Source organism: Monodon monoceros, unplaced genomic scaffold, assembly GCF_005190385.1.
Source record: "Monodon monoceros isolate NGI ecotype Baffin Bay Population unplaced genomic scaffold, NGI_Narwhal_1 Super_Scaffold_16, whole genome shotgun sequence".
NCBI classification, from domain to species: domain Eukaryota; kingdom Metazoa; phylum Chordata; class Mammalia; order Artiodactyla; family Monodontidae; genus Monodon; species Monodon monoceros.
Window position 1 is genome coordinate 65841899 of NW_021703772.1, and position 14151 is coordinate 65856049.

At 35.8% G+C, this 14151-nt stretch overlaps 1 protein-coding gene across 1 annotated transcript in view; it reads left to right on the forward strand.

The window, feature by feature from the left end:
* Positions 1–14151, forward strand: part of TTC21B (tetratricopeptide repeat domain 21B) — an 86227-nt gene that overhangs the window by 15355 nt on the left and 56721 nt on the right. Inside the window, exons 7-13 of the mRNA XM_029225002.1 lie at positions 2019–2103; positions 3173–3271; positions 4685–4877; positions 5317–5414; positions 5723–5923; positions 9799–9928; positions 13693–13850. Of these exons, the coding sequence (XP_029080835.1) occupies positions 2019–2103; positions 3173–3271; positions 4685–4877; positions 5317–5414; positions 5723–5923; positions 9799–9928; positions 13693–13850 (964 nt within the window). The remainder of the gene's footprint in view (positions 1–2018; positions 2104–3172; positions 3272–4684; positions 4878–5316; positions 5415–5722; positions 5924–9798; positions 9929–13692; positions 13851–14151) is intronic.

Genomic DNA, 14151 nt, shown 5'->3' on the forward strand with positions numbered 1-14151 from the left:
CACACACACACACACACACACACACACACACACACACACACACACACCCCTTTATACACATATAGGAGTATTTCTGAAGGATGGTTTCCCAAATGAGGGATTACTAATTTAAAGGGAATTATATTTTTTTAGGGTAAGCTAAGCTCCTATAAAAAGTAGATCCAAACATATGTTTTAACACAGTGAGCTTGTTTTTTGGTCACATGTAACTGTTTTGAGTGGGTGTAAGATTTGATCAGGCAGCCTTCTTCCACACTGTCTTCAAGGGACCCAAGCTCTCCATCTTGCAACTCTGCCATTTCCTAAAACCTCATGACATCGGTGTCCAGCTGGTAAGAGGGGAAAGAGTGTAGAGGAGTCATTCCACTTTTCTCAAAAGCCCAGGCCCAGAAATGCCATAAACTGCTTCCTCTCACATTGGCCATGGCTACCTGCAGAGATGGCTGGGAAGTGCTGGCTAGCCCTGAGCCCAAGCAAATAAGGGGAGGGTGGACTTGAGGAGAGATTGCAGCCTCTGCCTCAGGTATACACATTTGACATTTTGATAAACGCTGCCAAATTGTTCTTGTAAGAAATTATACTAAGATTCTCATTAGTAGTCTACTGCATGCCCACCCCCCATCCTTACCAATTCTGGCTATTGTCAATGTGGGGTTTTTTATTTGTTTTTTAAACAATCTGGTAGAATAAGAATGGTAACTTATTTTTATTTTCATTTCCTTGATCATGTTGCCATTGAGCATCTTTTTTATGCTAAAAGCTATTTTTTTTTCTGTATATTGACTGGTTCTTTTTTTCTTTTTAATGGGATCTGTTCTTTCTTATTAATGGATTTTTACATCTTTTAGGGGAAGTTCTCCATCATGTTTCTTTTTTGATAGCTTTTTTGGCCCTTTTGCAGTTGACTATCAGAATAACTTGTTTAAAAATAACAAAAAACTATAAGATACTGGGTTGAACTGCATTAAGTCTGTAGATTATTTGGGGAGAATTTTTTTAACCCCAAATGAGTATTATCATTAAGCAGCTATTGATCTACAGGAAACAACCACACATCTCAGGGCATGTGATACTGTGCCCTAATTTTTACTTTGGTGTGGGTCATCTAGGGTCACTGACCCGGTCCAGATGTGTGTCTGGGACTCTGCTTCAAGTTTCAGATCCAGCTGGGAGGGCGTGGCACCTCATTGCAGTTTGGACTCTGGTCCACTCGAAGGGTGTTCTTCACTGGGCTCCAGCCAAAGAACACCAGCTACCTAGAGGAAGCCCTTCTTATGGTGATAGCAGAGTTGCAGAGGACAAGCAGAAATATGCGATGCCTCTGAAACAGGCGTGGCACACCGCCATTCCTGTCCGCATCCCATTGGCCAAGAAAAATGTCCACGTTTATAGTTGGGGGCAGTGAGGCACAAGCCAGCATTTTTAGGGGGAACTGCTCAGTTACATGGCAGAAAGCATGTAATCAGGGAGAGTGAAAAAGCTGGAGCTAATAATTCAACATAGCACACCGTGCGTGATAAGAAACCTAGTGTGTTACCCCATTTATTCAGTTCCGTTTCTGAATACCCTTGATAAAGTTTTATAGGGATTTCTGTAGCTTTTGCATATTTCTTACTAAGTTTTGTTCCTATTATTAAAAGGATTTTTTAATAACATTTTCTAATTTATTTTTACCACATTGGATCTATTGTAATGTTGTGAATTCCATTAATAGAGTTTTTGATATTCAGCCCATCTTTACATTCCTGGAATTCTTGTAATAAATCTGTGTGGTCAGGGTGAATTATTCTTTTAATATACTGTTGAGTATGGTAGAATGTATTCATATCTTTTGTAAGCATATCAAAATTAAGATCCAGAGATTCTTTGGGGTTTAAATAATGAGATTGATAATTTTCATAAAGGAGATGCCACTTTACTAATTAAAATTACTTATTTAAACAGTGGAATAATAAGCAAACCAAGTTTTCAAGGCATCAAATAAAAATACATAACATTAACTGAAATTTTTTTTGCAGGTTAATGCTGCAAGATAATCAAAATGTGGAAGCACTAAGAATGATGGCCCTTTACTATTTGTGTAGGGAGGGGGATATAGAGAAGGTAAGTTGTATTGTACTATTATATTTATGTTTCCTATACTAAATATGTATTTAGTTACACACACACATGCACATACAAAAGAGCCTTGAAGTGCTGTTTTAGAATGTATGACATGGTAGTTTTTAGTTGATTCCTAGAAATATACCTTAACAAAGAGGTGGGTTTGTTAAATCACCTAGTAAAGCAAAAATATCATATAGTTAAAATTACCTATGAAAACTTTTAAAATTATTAACTACAGCATGTGCTGTTTCTATGTAAAACTCATGTGCAGTAATATATATGATTAATGTAACAAGCGATGCTGGGTATGGAAGAGAACGTACACAAAATATAATTCATAGTACTTTTACAATTTTATTGAGTTTGCATAAGTTAAATGGGCTTAGGATGAAATCCCATTGGACCTTATAAGGCACGTTTTCTCTGCTAGTGGACACATTGACTGTACACTAGATTATGGAATGCCAAAATCCAATCTGAAGTAAATAGTATTATAACAAGTGATAGATTTAGACTGGTATTTAGTCTGGTTAAATTGGATAATATGATAGTACCTAGTAAATACTTCAGTAAATACTAGAAGAATCTTAGAGGAGCAACTCTTCAGTAAATTTTCCAGGCGTTGAAATTATTTATGTCAAGTATCTGATTTTTCTGTTCTAGAAAATATTTTAAATATAAACCAGGCTATATAGGTAATCTGAGGACTGATTTCATATTATAGTAATGTTTGTAAATATGTTATCATTCATATCTCATGTGTTATGAATTAATTATTGGAGAGGGAGCTTGGCATGTATAGTTAATTGAATATTATGGGTATCTTTACCCACCCTTAGGAAACCCAAAGGTTTCCATTCAATAACAATTATTAAGGAAACACATTTTAAAATGCAGTTATTTATTTATAATTATTCACCTTTTTAGAAAAGGGCCTTTTATCCTCTTACAACATGCAAAGATCTTTTTAAATATTAATAATAATATTTATTAGTGTACATGTCATGTATTATGTTCTTTTATTCTTAGTTTATTTTTAAATAATACTGAATACTTTTTGTTTTAGGCTGCCACCAAGCTGGAAAACTTAGGAAATGCACTAGATGCCATGGAACCACAGAATGCTCAACTTTTTTATAATATCACAGTAGCCTTCAGCAGAACTGTAAGAGTGCCAGCAGAGCTCTGTTATTTGTAGCTGGAAATATAAAATTAGTCACAAATGTTGAGGCACCAAAAAGCACATGACCTAGAGTGAAAATGTGATGTGTCTATAAATATGTGATACATTCTTAAGGTAGTTCAGAGGAGATACAGTTTCCAGATATCAAGCCATCATGGAGGTATCATGGAGGAAGTGGTACCCGTGAATCCTTTAAGGATAGGGAAGTGCCTTCCAGACAAAGGAAATGGGAATCAGAGCGTAGGATTTACGACTAGGATTGTTCTTTGTTTTATGTTTTAAAAACTATTTTTTGAACGTTGTGAAGTGGGTAATAGGCTGTTTGGGTGGGGGAAGTGGTTGCTATCTTATTTTTTTATAATAATAAGGAAATGATTTTATTACAAGCACCCAGTAAAAAGGTAATTGGGAATGGAAAAGAAAAATACAGCAGAATTTTAAAATCAGTACAAGAAATGAGAGGATTGAAAAGTTAACTAGAAAAATATAAATAAGGAAAGGAGACACAGAGTAAGTAAAATAATTATTAAAATAAAGTTGAAAGAAAATAATCAAGGATATTAATTGTTAAATGACATGAATAAACTGAATTCTCTTATTTAAAAACAAAGATTGTCAGATCATGTGAAATTTAGAGGAACTGTCCCTGCCCCGCCGCCCCACTATTATGGAAGTTTGAGTTAAGGGGGGGTATTTACCTTTTTTATTTACCTACTGCCAGACACATGGTTTTTATTACTTTACAACAAATCAAACAATTTAGTAAGTAACAACTCTTCAAACTTGTTATGTTCAAAAAGTGTATATTTATTCTGACAGCATTGCCATTTCTTGAAATATTTTTGAAGGCTTTTTTTCAAGAAGATTCTAAGGCATGGTTCTCACTGGTGGTATACTTGTCTTTAGGGGTAAAGCAGATCCTTGTCCTAGCTTTTGATTCAATAGAAATATATATATTCAATAAAATATATATGTTTCTCTATATTACTCTAGATATACACACACGTATATATATATATACACACACATAAATATATATAAAACCTTAAAGTAATGATTTTCTTTTCTGATTACAGGACAATCATGAGACAGTTTGAAAAAAGAGCTCTGAATATTTTGCTTGTGCAGCATCATTAGAAGCAGTAAACTTTTCAAGATAGCTGTTTTTTAAAAGCATTACTCATAAGGTTGTTTAAATTCTGATAGGATATGAACTCTTGCTGCACTGTCTAGATAGTAAATGGAGTAGTTTTATTTTTCTTTATGAAATTATTTTATATTCTTCCTACATTCTGAATCTGTGAAATAAAAATTATTTATATGTACATTTAGAGAAAATGAATTCTTCCGAGTAGAAGTGTTTTAATCTAACTTAAATTTTTTTTTTCTTTTTAGTGTGGACGTAGTCAACTGATTCTTCAAAAAACCCAAACATTACTAGAGAGAGCTTTTAGTTTAACTCCTCAGCAATCAGAATTTGCTACAGAACTTGGATACCAAATGATTTTACAGGGGAAAGTTAAAGAGGCATTGAAGTGGTATAAGACTGCCATGACACTAGATGAAACCAGTGTCTCTGCACTAATTGGTATGACAACCATATCTTTGAGTGATCCTCATACAGATGCAAGTAATGATTGCTTTTCATACCGGCCATTAAAGAAGAAAAGACATATTTTATGGTTTTCTAAAATTAAACTGTTCACCACTGTCTACAACAGAAAAAAAAACATGTACCTTTAAGAATAAAATTTTTACTTCTTAAATACTATCTTAAGAGAATAGATTTTTATGAGATAATTCACATAAATTATGAATACTGTAGTAACTGATTTTCTGTGGGTACAAAGCTACCCATTTTCTTTTCTTTCACTCTTTCTTCTTCTGTCTTTGTTTTTAAATCTAAAACTTAGATGTATTATGGCAAAAAAAATCTTGTTTAATTTTGTTTGCGTTAGCTTGAAGTGTACGTGCGTGAAATGATGTGGATTTTTACCATTTTTGTTTATTTTATTTTATTTTTTTAGGATTTATCCAATGTCAATTAATAGAAGGGCAACTACAAGAAGCAGATCAGCAGTTAGAATTCCTTAGCGAAATTCAGCAGTCTATTGGAAAATCGGCGGTATAGTATTTTATTTTATCAGATGGTAGATCCTAGCTACTATTTATAAAATATGAAATTTTTAATGTCTTAATATTTAGTAATGGTTTTAGAAGACTATTGTACACTAATTTTAATATGTAATTACATTTATTAATTTACCTCTGTGCATAATTAGACTTAAGATTCTAAAAATCCGTCCAAGCTAATAATTTAAGTTTGAACAAATACTGTACATAAACAGCACTTCATATTCTTTTGAAATCTAAGTAGAAATAAATGGCTTTATAACTGCATGGAGTAATTTATGAAAACTACCTATTTTCCAGGAATTAACCTATTTACATGCAGTTCTTGCTATGAAGAAAAATAAACGACAAGAAGAAGTTATTAATTTGTTAAATGATGTCCTAGACACTCATTTTTCACACTTAGAAGATTTACCTCTTGGAATACAGTATTTTGAGAAGTTAAATCCTGATTTCTTGCTAGAAATTATTACAGAATATCTGAATTTCTGTCCACTGCAGGTAAGTAATTCTGGGACTTATTTTCAAGGATGCATTTACATGGTGTTTTATAAAAGATGCTAATAAATTATGTTCTACATGTTAGACTATAATCGGCATCTTAAAATGGAAGTATTTGTATCTATATTAGGTGAAATAATTTTTAATGAAACTATTTACAGTAATGACTACTATCAACTAACAAATGTGTTGGTTTACAAACATTCATTTGTAATTCATAAAATCTTAAATTTAAACAAAGTATTAGAAGTCATTTAATTTAGACACCCACCTGGTATTCTAATCTACTCCACAACATCCTCATTAAGTGCCCATCCCATCTCTGGATGCACTCAGAGATGCAGTTCGTATTGTATAACTGTGATTATTAGACTGTATTTCCTATGTTAACTCAGACTTCGCTTTATATTACAAAATTCACCCATTTATCGGTCCTTCTTCTGTTCTGGAGTGACATGGAGCAAGTCCAGCTACTTAGTCTAGGCAAGGACCATTCCTCATTCATAAAACACACCTTCAGATTTTGGAAATTAGTTTTCATGTTCCTCTAAACAATTCCAGGTTTCCAGCCATTTCTTTATTCATGACATAGTTTGAGCACGCTGGTTGTAAGCCTGAGGATGTTTTTCATTTGATCAGTGCCTCATTAAGCTCACTCTTCCAAATATGGATTTGGACTGCAAGACTTAGAAGAGATTCTTTGCTCCCTAATTCTGGATGTCCATCTAGCTTCCTTTTTGTGAATCACATTACATTATCGACCCCTATTGAATTAACTGTTAACTGAAGTCCTTAGATTGGTTATTCACTATAACTTTGGACCCAAGTGTAGGACTCTACATTTATCCCTGTGAAATTTTCTCTCTCCAGATTTATCCCATAATTCCAGATTACCTTGTCCTTTTGGATCCTGATTGTCATCTGCCTGTCTAGCTCTGAGTAGAACAAAGAATGGAGCCCTCTTTTGTATTGCCAGGGAGTTCATTCCCAGTTAATGTGGATCCATTAGTCAACACTCTCACTACAGACAGTAAGCAGATGACTTGACTTTATTATACTCAACTCACAACTCAACACAGGGATATCGTGACGGGCACTAGCAAATATTTCATTCCTAAAAGCATTCTCTCTGATTTACAGCTTCAGTAACTGTAAATGAACTTCAGTAACTGTTCATGACCTTCCCTTAGGGAACTCATGCTGCCTTTCATTGACCATCATGTCCTTTTCCAGACTTTGATGACCTGTTTTTTTTTCAACTAATCCATCTGGAATCACACCTGGGATTGATCTCATTCTCAGTCATATCTGTTTTCAGTTGCTAAGGAGTTGGAAAACATTTTTCAGTACTCATGCAGTATTTAGATTTCATTCAACAAATGCCTGCACAAGTGTGTTGCTCAGAGCTGGGGAAATAGTTTGTAAAAACAAACTACAACCCTTGCCTTCTTGAAACATGAGTACTAGCAGGAGGAGACGTAATATAATTAAGTCAATCATGTAGCGTGTTAGAATATCACAGAAGAAAATAACAGAACAGGGCAGAGGGGGTAGTAATTTTAGATAAGGTGGTCTGGGTAGGCCTCATTAAGATGGGAAAATTTGAACAAAAACTTGAAGGTTGTGGGAATATGGTATAGAGTGTTTCAGGCAAAGGGAGCTGTTGTGCAGGTGGCCCAAAGGGACACAGAGATGAGTGTGCCCAGGACAGTGTGAGGAGTTGGGGAGTAGTCACTGTGAGGTCTCAGCACAGAGACCAGTGTGGTAACTTCTCTGGCTTCAGTTCTGAGTACAGCGGGGAGCCACCAGAAGGCTTCCAGCATGATCCAGTTCAGCATTTTAAAAGGAGTCTTCTGGCAGCTCTGCCGAGAGTAAACTGTACAAGGAGCAAAAAATAACGTGTTAAATGGTAGTTGGGTCCCTAGTCCACAGACATCCTATTTTTCCATAATACAACCTTCATCAGCATGATAAGAATCTAATTAGCATTTAAAATGCTGATTTCCTGGGGAAATATCAGGAAGGCAGACCTGTCTCTCCAGCTCCGTTTCTACTTTGGCCCTTTTATATATATACTTTCTAAAATCAAACATATTATCTTAGAGATTGTCTATATAAGTCCTGGTTTTTTTCTGTGATTCACTGTGAAATTACAGTAAAAAACAATGAGTAATTCTTAGCAGTTGGCAGAGAACATTATCAGAACTTCACCCTTTTACCTATGCTTTCATTATTTTCAGTTACACTGAAGAAATAAATGTTTTAAGAATATACTCTGTACCCATTACTGTGTGAGTCTGTCATACAGAGTGAAGTAAGTCAGAAAGAGAAAAACAAATACCATATGCTAACACATATATATGGAATCTAAGAAAAAAAAAAAAGGTCATGAAGAACCTGGGGTAAGATGGGAATAAAGACACAGACCTACTAGAGAATGGACTTGAGGATATGGGGAGGGCAAAGGGTAAGCTGTGACAAAGTGAGTGACATTGACATAAATATACTACCAAATGTAGAATAGATAGCTAGTGGGAAGCAGCCGCATAGCACAGGGAGGTCAGCTCCGAGCTTTGTGACCACCTAGAGGGGTGGGATAGTGAGGGTGGGAGGGAGACGCAAGAGGGAAGAGGTGTATAACTGATTCACTTTGTTATAAAGCAGAAACTAACACAACATTGTAAAGCAATTATACTCCAATAAAGATGTTTAAAAATAAATAAATAAATAAAATGGATCAAATGCCAAAAAAAAAAAGTCTGATCTTTGAGACACGTAAAGATACTTAGCCGTATAAGAGAGGCAAAACAAAATATGAAACTACTATAGAACTGTATAAGACAAAGAATGCTGAATTATTATATAGATTATAAGCACTATAGAAATTTCAAGAAGTTGAAGTATTCTAGGCATCAATAGTTTTATACTCTGAAAATCCTTTTGAGCACACATTTTTTTGATGCCTCAACATAGTGAGAAGATACCACACTTTCTTGTTAGTAACAATGGCTCTTCGTAGGAGTGACTGTCAGTAGGAGGTGGTGCTCCAGTTAAGAATCTGTGTATGTGGAGTGTAAGATTGGGGGGATGGGAGGATCATCCTTCAGATAAAGAAAGGAGCATTAGTAAGGCAAAGCAGGGAGAATGAACATTTGATATTTAAACTCTAATATCACATTTCTAAATTGTGAGTGAATAACCACTGGATAAAGGTGGGTTGAATAGGCAGCCATTAAAAGAATAAAAAAGTCTTCTAGTACTGCTTTAGTTATCGTATTCACTATTAATAAAAAGAGAAAAAAAATTTGAGGGCCTACAACATGCCAGGCGGAAAAGTGGGGAATATGAAGGTATGAGACATTTGGTGTAGTATACGTGAGTGTTCAAGCTTCAGATTTTTACTAGAATGGTGAAATCTGAATTCTCTAAAAACTGACCTTACAGTATTTTAGGGGGTGGTGCAAGTTACTCAACTGAGTAAATCACAAGGCAGGTTTAGAGTTAGAACTCACATTGCCTTGACTCTCAATTCCAGCAAGAAACTACCTCTCGTTATCATTCCTCTGAACAGATATGTTTTCTCGACAGAGTTTTTAAACAGATACGCTCATTTCATATGTTATCAAATTAGTAACTGTATAATAATTTCACAGTTATTTTGCTGAGCAAAAGCCATCATTTATATAGTCTGTTCATAGATCCCAGGGAGATAAATTAGTGTTAGTCCAGTCATAGTACAAATATTGGGCAATAAATAGAATAAGACAAATTTTAGAAAAATATGTGATTTTTGCTCTTCACATTACAATTAATATGTTTATTTTTAGCTAAATACTATTATAAACCTATAAAAAATGATCTGCTGATTTGTTTAGCCTGCAAGTCCTGGACAACCTCTTTCTCCACTTCTCAGACGTTGTACCTCAATCCTGGAGACTATAGTAAGAACTGTTCCCGGTCTTCTGCAAGCTGTCTTCCTAATAGCAAAAGTGAAATATTTGTCAGGTAAGATATACATTAGAATCTTAAAATAACCTTTATATTCTGATGTTGATAAGAACTAGTATAAACAAACTAAGAACTCCTCATATGAATAGTCACATAAAATAGTCACATAGGATAGCCTTCATAGAATAGTCACATAAAATGTACCTTTTACGTGTGCACAGATAAGTAATTTTTATCCAAAATAAAACTGCATAACTTTCTTTACTATTTAATTCTTTAAAAAATTACTATAAACTTCTGTGGTTTAAGTGAATTTCTGGGAAAATACAGTTCTACCACTTAAAAAATGTCCATCAGTTGGTACTAGGTCCTGGCAGTATAATTTATAGTCTTTAATCTCTCCTTTGAACAGATTATAATGGTTGACTCATTGGCATGACCAAATGTGATGTTCACCAGGTTTCAGGCCTTTAAGAAATTCATTGATTAATTTCTGTTTAGTTTCTGTGATTGGTTATACATAGCTTTAAAAAAATATCCTCAGTTATAACCTTAGATTTTTAGGACACAAACATAGGTATGACAATATATATAAAAATAGACCATCATATGGTACTTATGTATGTATCTTTGCTGGCTGAATGCTATGCAAAGTAAGTTAAGTTTGTAAAGTCCTATAGGACAGAAACCAACTTCAAGGTGTTCATTATCGTTAACAGTTACTTCTTGTACATAATGGAACGAGTTAAGAGTTTGACCTTACTAATTTTTTGGATTTGTTTTAACTGTTTTGGGGGTTTTTAAAAAATAAATTTATTTATTTATTTATTTTTGGCTGCATTGGGTCTTTGCTGCTGTGCGCGGGTTTTCTCTAGTTGGAGCGAGCGGGGCCTACTCTTCGTTGTGGTGTGCGGGCTTCTCATTGTGGTGGCTTCTCTTGTTGTGGAGCATGGGCTCTAGGCCCGCGGGCTTCAGTAGTTATGGCGCACGGGGTTGGTTGCTCCAGGGCATGTGGGATCTTCCCGCACCAGGACTCGAACCCGTGACCCCTGCATTGGCAGGCAGATTCTTAACCACTGTGCCACAAGGGAAGTCCCTTTAACTGTTTTAAAAAGAGAACCAAATGATCACAAAAGCTTGTTTCACTTCTAAAATACTCTAGTTGTAAGAAGTGATTCTCTGTTACCTTCTCTGATTGAGTTCTGTTGAGCCACATCATATTTCTACTTTCTTCCCAGTTAGAACTGGTATCACCTACTAGGTGATCAAACTGGGACTTTGAGTTCTGTGATTAATTTGTAAACACTCATTATTTATTTTGAATTTTGATACAAATCAGTTTCAATATAGTAATAGTTAATTGCCAAAGTCTTAGGAAGGAAACTCTTGTATATTAACCCCATTTTTAAAAAGAGCAGCCTGAAATAATGTGAAACAGTGGTGGCACGGTCTGAATAGCAGTATTCTTGCTAAATTGCCAACTGCAGTGACTTCCGGCACCAACTACCTGGAGTTGGGCTAAACTTCACAGGTTAAGGGCACAATTCTCCATCATACTGCCCTCATTTTAGATAGCAGCCACAAGATCAGGGTTCCCAGGGCCTCCTGCACTTCTGACTAGCTTGCTACTAATTTAAGTGTTCTTATGATTCCCTTCAGGTTCGATAATTCTCTAGAAAGACTCACAGAACTCAGAAAAGCACTATATCTAGGATTAGAGTGTTGTGATAGCAAACTGAAATTTGAAAGTCATCCAAACCAGCAAAAGGAAGAGGTGCTGAGGGTGAGGTCTGGGAGGGTCCCAGATGTGAAGCTTCCATTGTCCTCTCCCTGTGGAGTCAGGACACGTCAACTTTCCGGCACATCAATGTATGACGACACCTGTGGAACATTAGGAACCAAGAGAACTCACCCAAGGTTCGGTATCCAGAGTTTTATTAGGGTTTTATTACATAGACGGACTGAATCTTTGGCCATGTGATTGAAGTCAGTCTCCAGCTCCCCTCTCCTTAGGTTAGGCTGATTATAGGTGGCTCAAAGCCCTACCCTTCTATTCACAGGGTTGGTCTTTCTGGCATGGCCAGCCACCATCCTGAGTCACATCATTAGCATAAGCTTTCAGGGCCCACCATGAATAACAAAGATTCTCCTATTGCTTGGGAAATTCCAAGATTTAGAGACTGTCTCCTGGGAACTGTCTCCCTGTCTCCCTGGGATAAAGGCCAGCCAAATTCTTTATTACATAGGACCTGACAAAGGCAGAACTGCAGGACAGAAATTTCTTCCATTTTTCTCTCAAGAGAAATTGGGCCGCTCTTAGAGATAAGAATGTGATATTGATGTGATCTTTGTTTTTATGGCCTGTTTTTTCCCAACAGTGATGACCCGTTTCTCCATTTTGAAATACTTAGTGGCCTCTTGAAGCTAACCGGACATATTCTTCCTCCTTATCTTTAGAAGAAACAAAAAAGATTATGATTTCAGTTATTCATACAGTCCTCATTGTTTTTTCCAGTCTCTTATTTGCAAACCCTAATTCTTTTCTATGTACTCTCTCCACTTAGTAATAACCTCTTTTTTCAAATTATCTCCTTAATCCTCCTCCTTCCTAAAAGAATATGGGGGTGGTAATTTGCATGCAAATTTATTATGCTTAATCTTCCCTTCTTTTTTTGTCTGCACAGTTCTGAGTGTTGGATTGTATCACAGTGAAAAAGAATCTAATGTTTATTATGCTTGATGGTTAACCGACAAATTTAGACACTGTATTTAATAAGTTATTGTGCTACCCCAGCTAAATTATTGTTCATTAATCCTCTGTCTCTAAGAAAGCGTTTTCTGTTTAAATGGATTTCTGTTAGAAGAAAGTTGAGCGTTTGGGAACTGAAGGCCTGACTGTTAGCCTTACTTTGTCTGTTAAGGTGTTAGGTAAGGTTACAGAGAGTAATTGAACGGATACCTTAGCAGAGTTACATGGGGAGCTGGCCTAGCTACACCTACTTAAGGCCAGTTTATGAGACGGCTAAATGCAAATCAGTGTGGGTGACATCACGAAACTTCTAGCACCTAGAGTCTGTGCTGTTGTTTCTCTGAAGAGCCTCTTCTACCTTATCTGTCAGCCCAAGGTAGATTCCAGTATTCTGTTCACTTTCATCTTGATCATATCCTTCTATTTTAAGATTCCCAGATGTACTTACTAACCTATAATGGAATATAATCTGCAAAAATGCTGAATCATTATGCTGTATACCTGAAACTAACACAGTATTGCAAACCAACTACAATAAAAGAAAAAGTCTTCCAGATGTACAATACCTGTGGTTCCAAAACATCTGATATTTCAGTTAGTATTTAAAGGCATTTTAAATCTGTAACTCACATTTCTAACCCCCTGGAATATATCCTTATGCCCTTTTTGGTTATTTTTTGTACAGTAGTAAAATTTCTAGCCTAGATGTGGCACTATAACATTCTGCTTAAATTTCTATGTCTTACATAACTTATTTTAATGAAATTGTAAATTAAAAAAATTTTTTTGACAAGGAGAATACAGGTACATTTAAAGGGCTTCAGATTTTTTCACATACTTTTCCTTATTTGCTCCTTATGACCAAGGGATGGCCTGGCTTTAGATATATTCTTTCATGCATATTAAAAAGAAACTTGACTAGTGCAGGTAGAGGTTAAGCTAAGGCCTTACGAACAGAGAACTTTTAAGTTCAAACACCAGAACTATCCCTAGACTAAATACTTTTCTCCCTGTTCTCTCAGGTTTCCTCTTGATCATTTTGTATTATAATAGTGCTTTGTTTCCTCATTAGGTGATATTGAAGCAGCTTATAATAATCTGCAGCATTGCCTAGAACACAGTCCTTCCTATGCAGATGCTCATCTCCTGATGGCTCAGGTTTATTTGTCTCAGGAAAAATTCAAATTGTGTTCTCAGTCTCTTGAACTTTGTCTGAGCTATAATTTTAAGGTAAGTGTTCCAGACTCAAGTGGATAAGACATATCGCCCTCCTTGAACCTTTAGCAAATGTTTACATATTCAACTATTTTGTTTCTTAGCCTGTAATATTTTGCTAATAAATGCATTATTAATGGAATTTTTTTTTTTTTTTTTTGCGGTACGCGGGCCTCTCACTGTTGTGGCTGCTCCCCTTGCGGAGCACAGGCTCCGGACGCGCAGGCTCAGCGGCCATGGCTCACGGGCCCAGCTGCTCCGCGGCATGTGGGATCCTCCCAGACCGGGGCACGAACCCGTGTCCCCTGCATCGGCA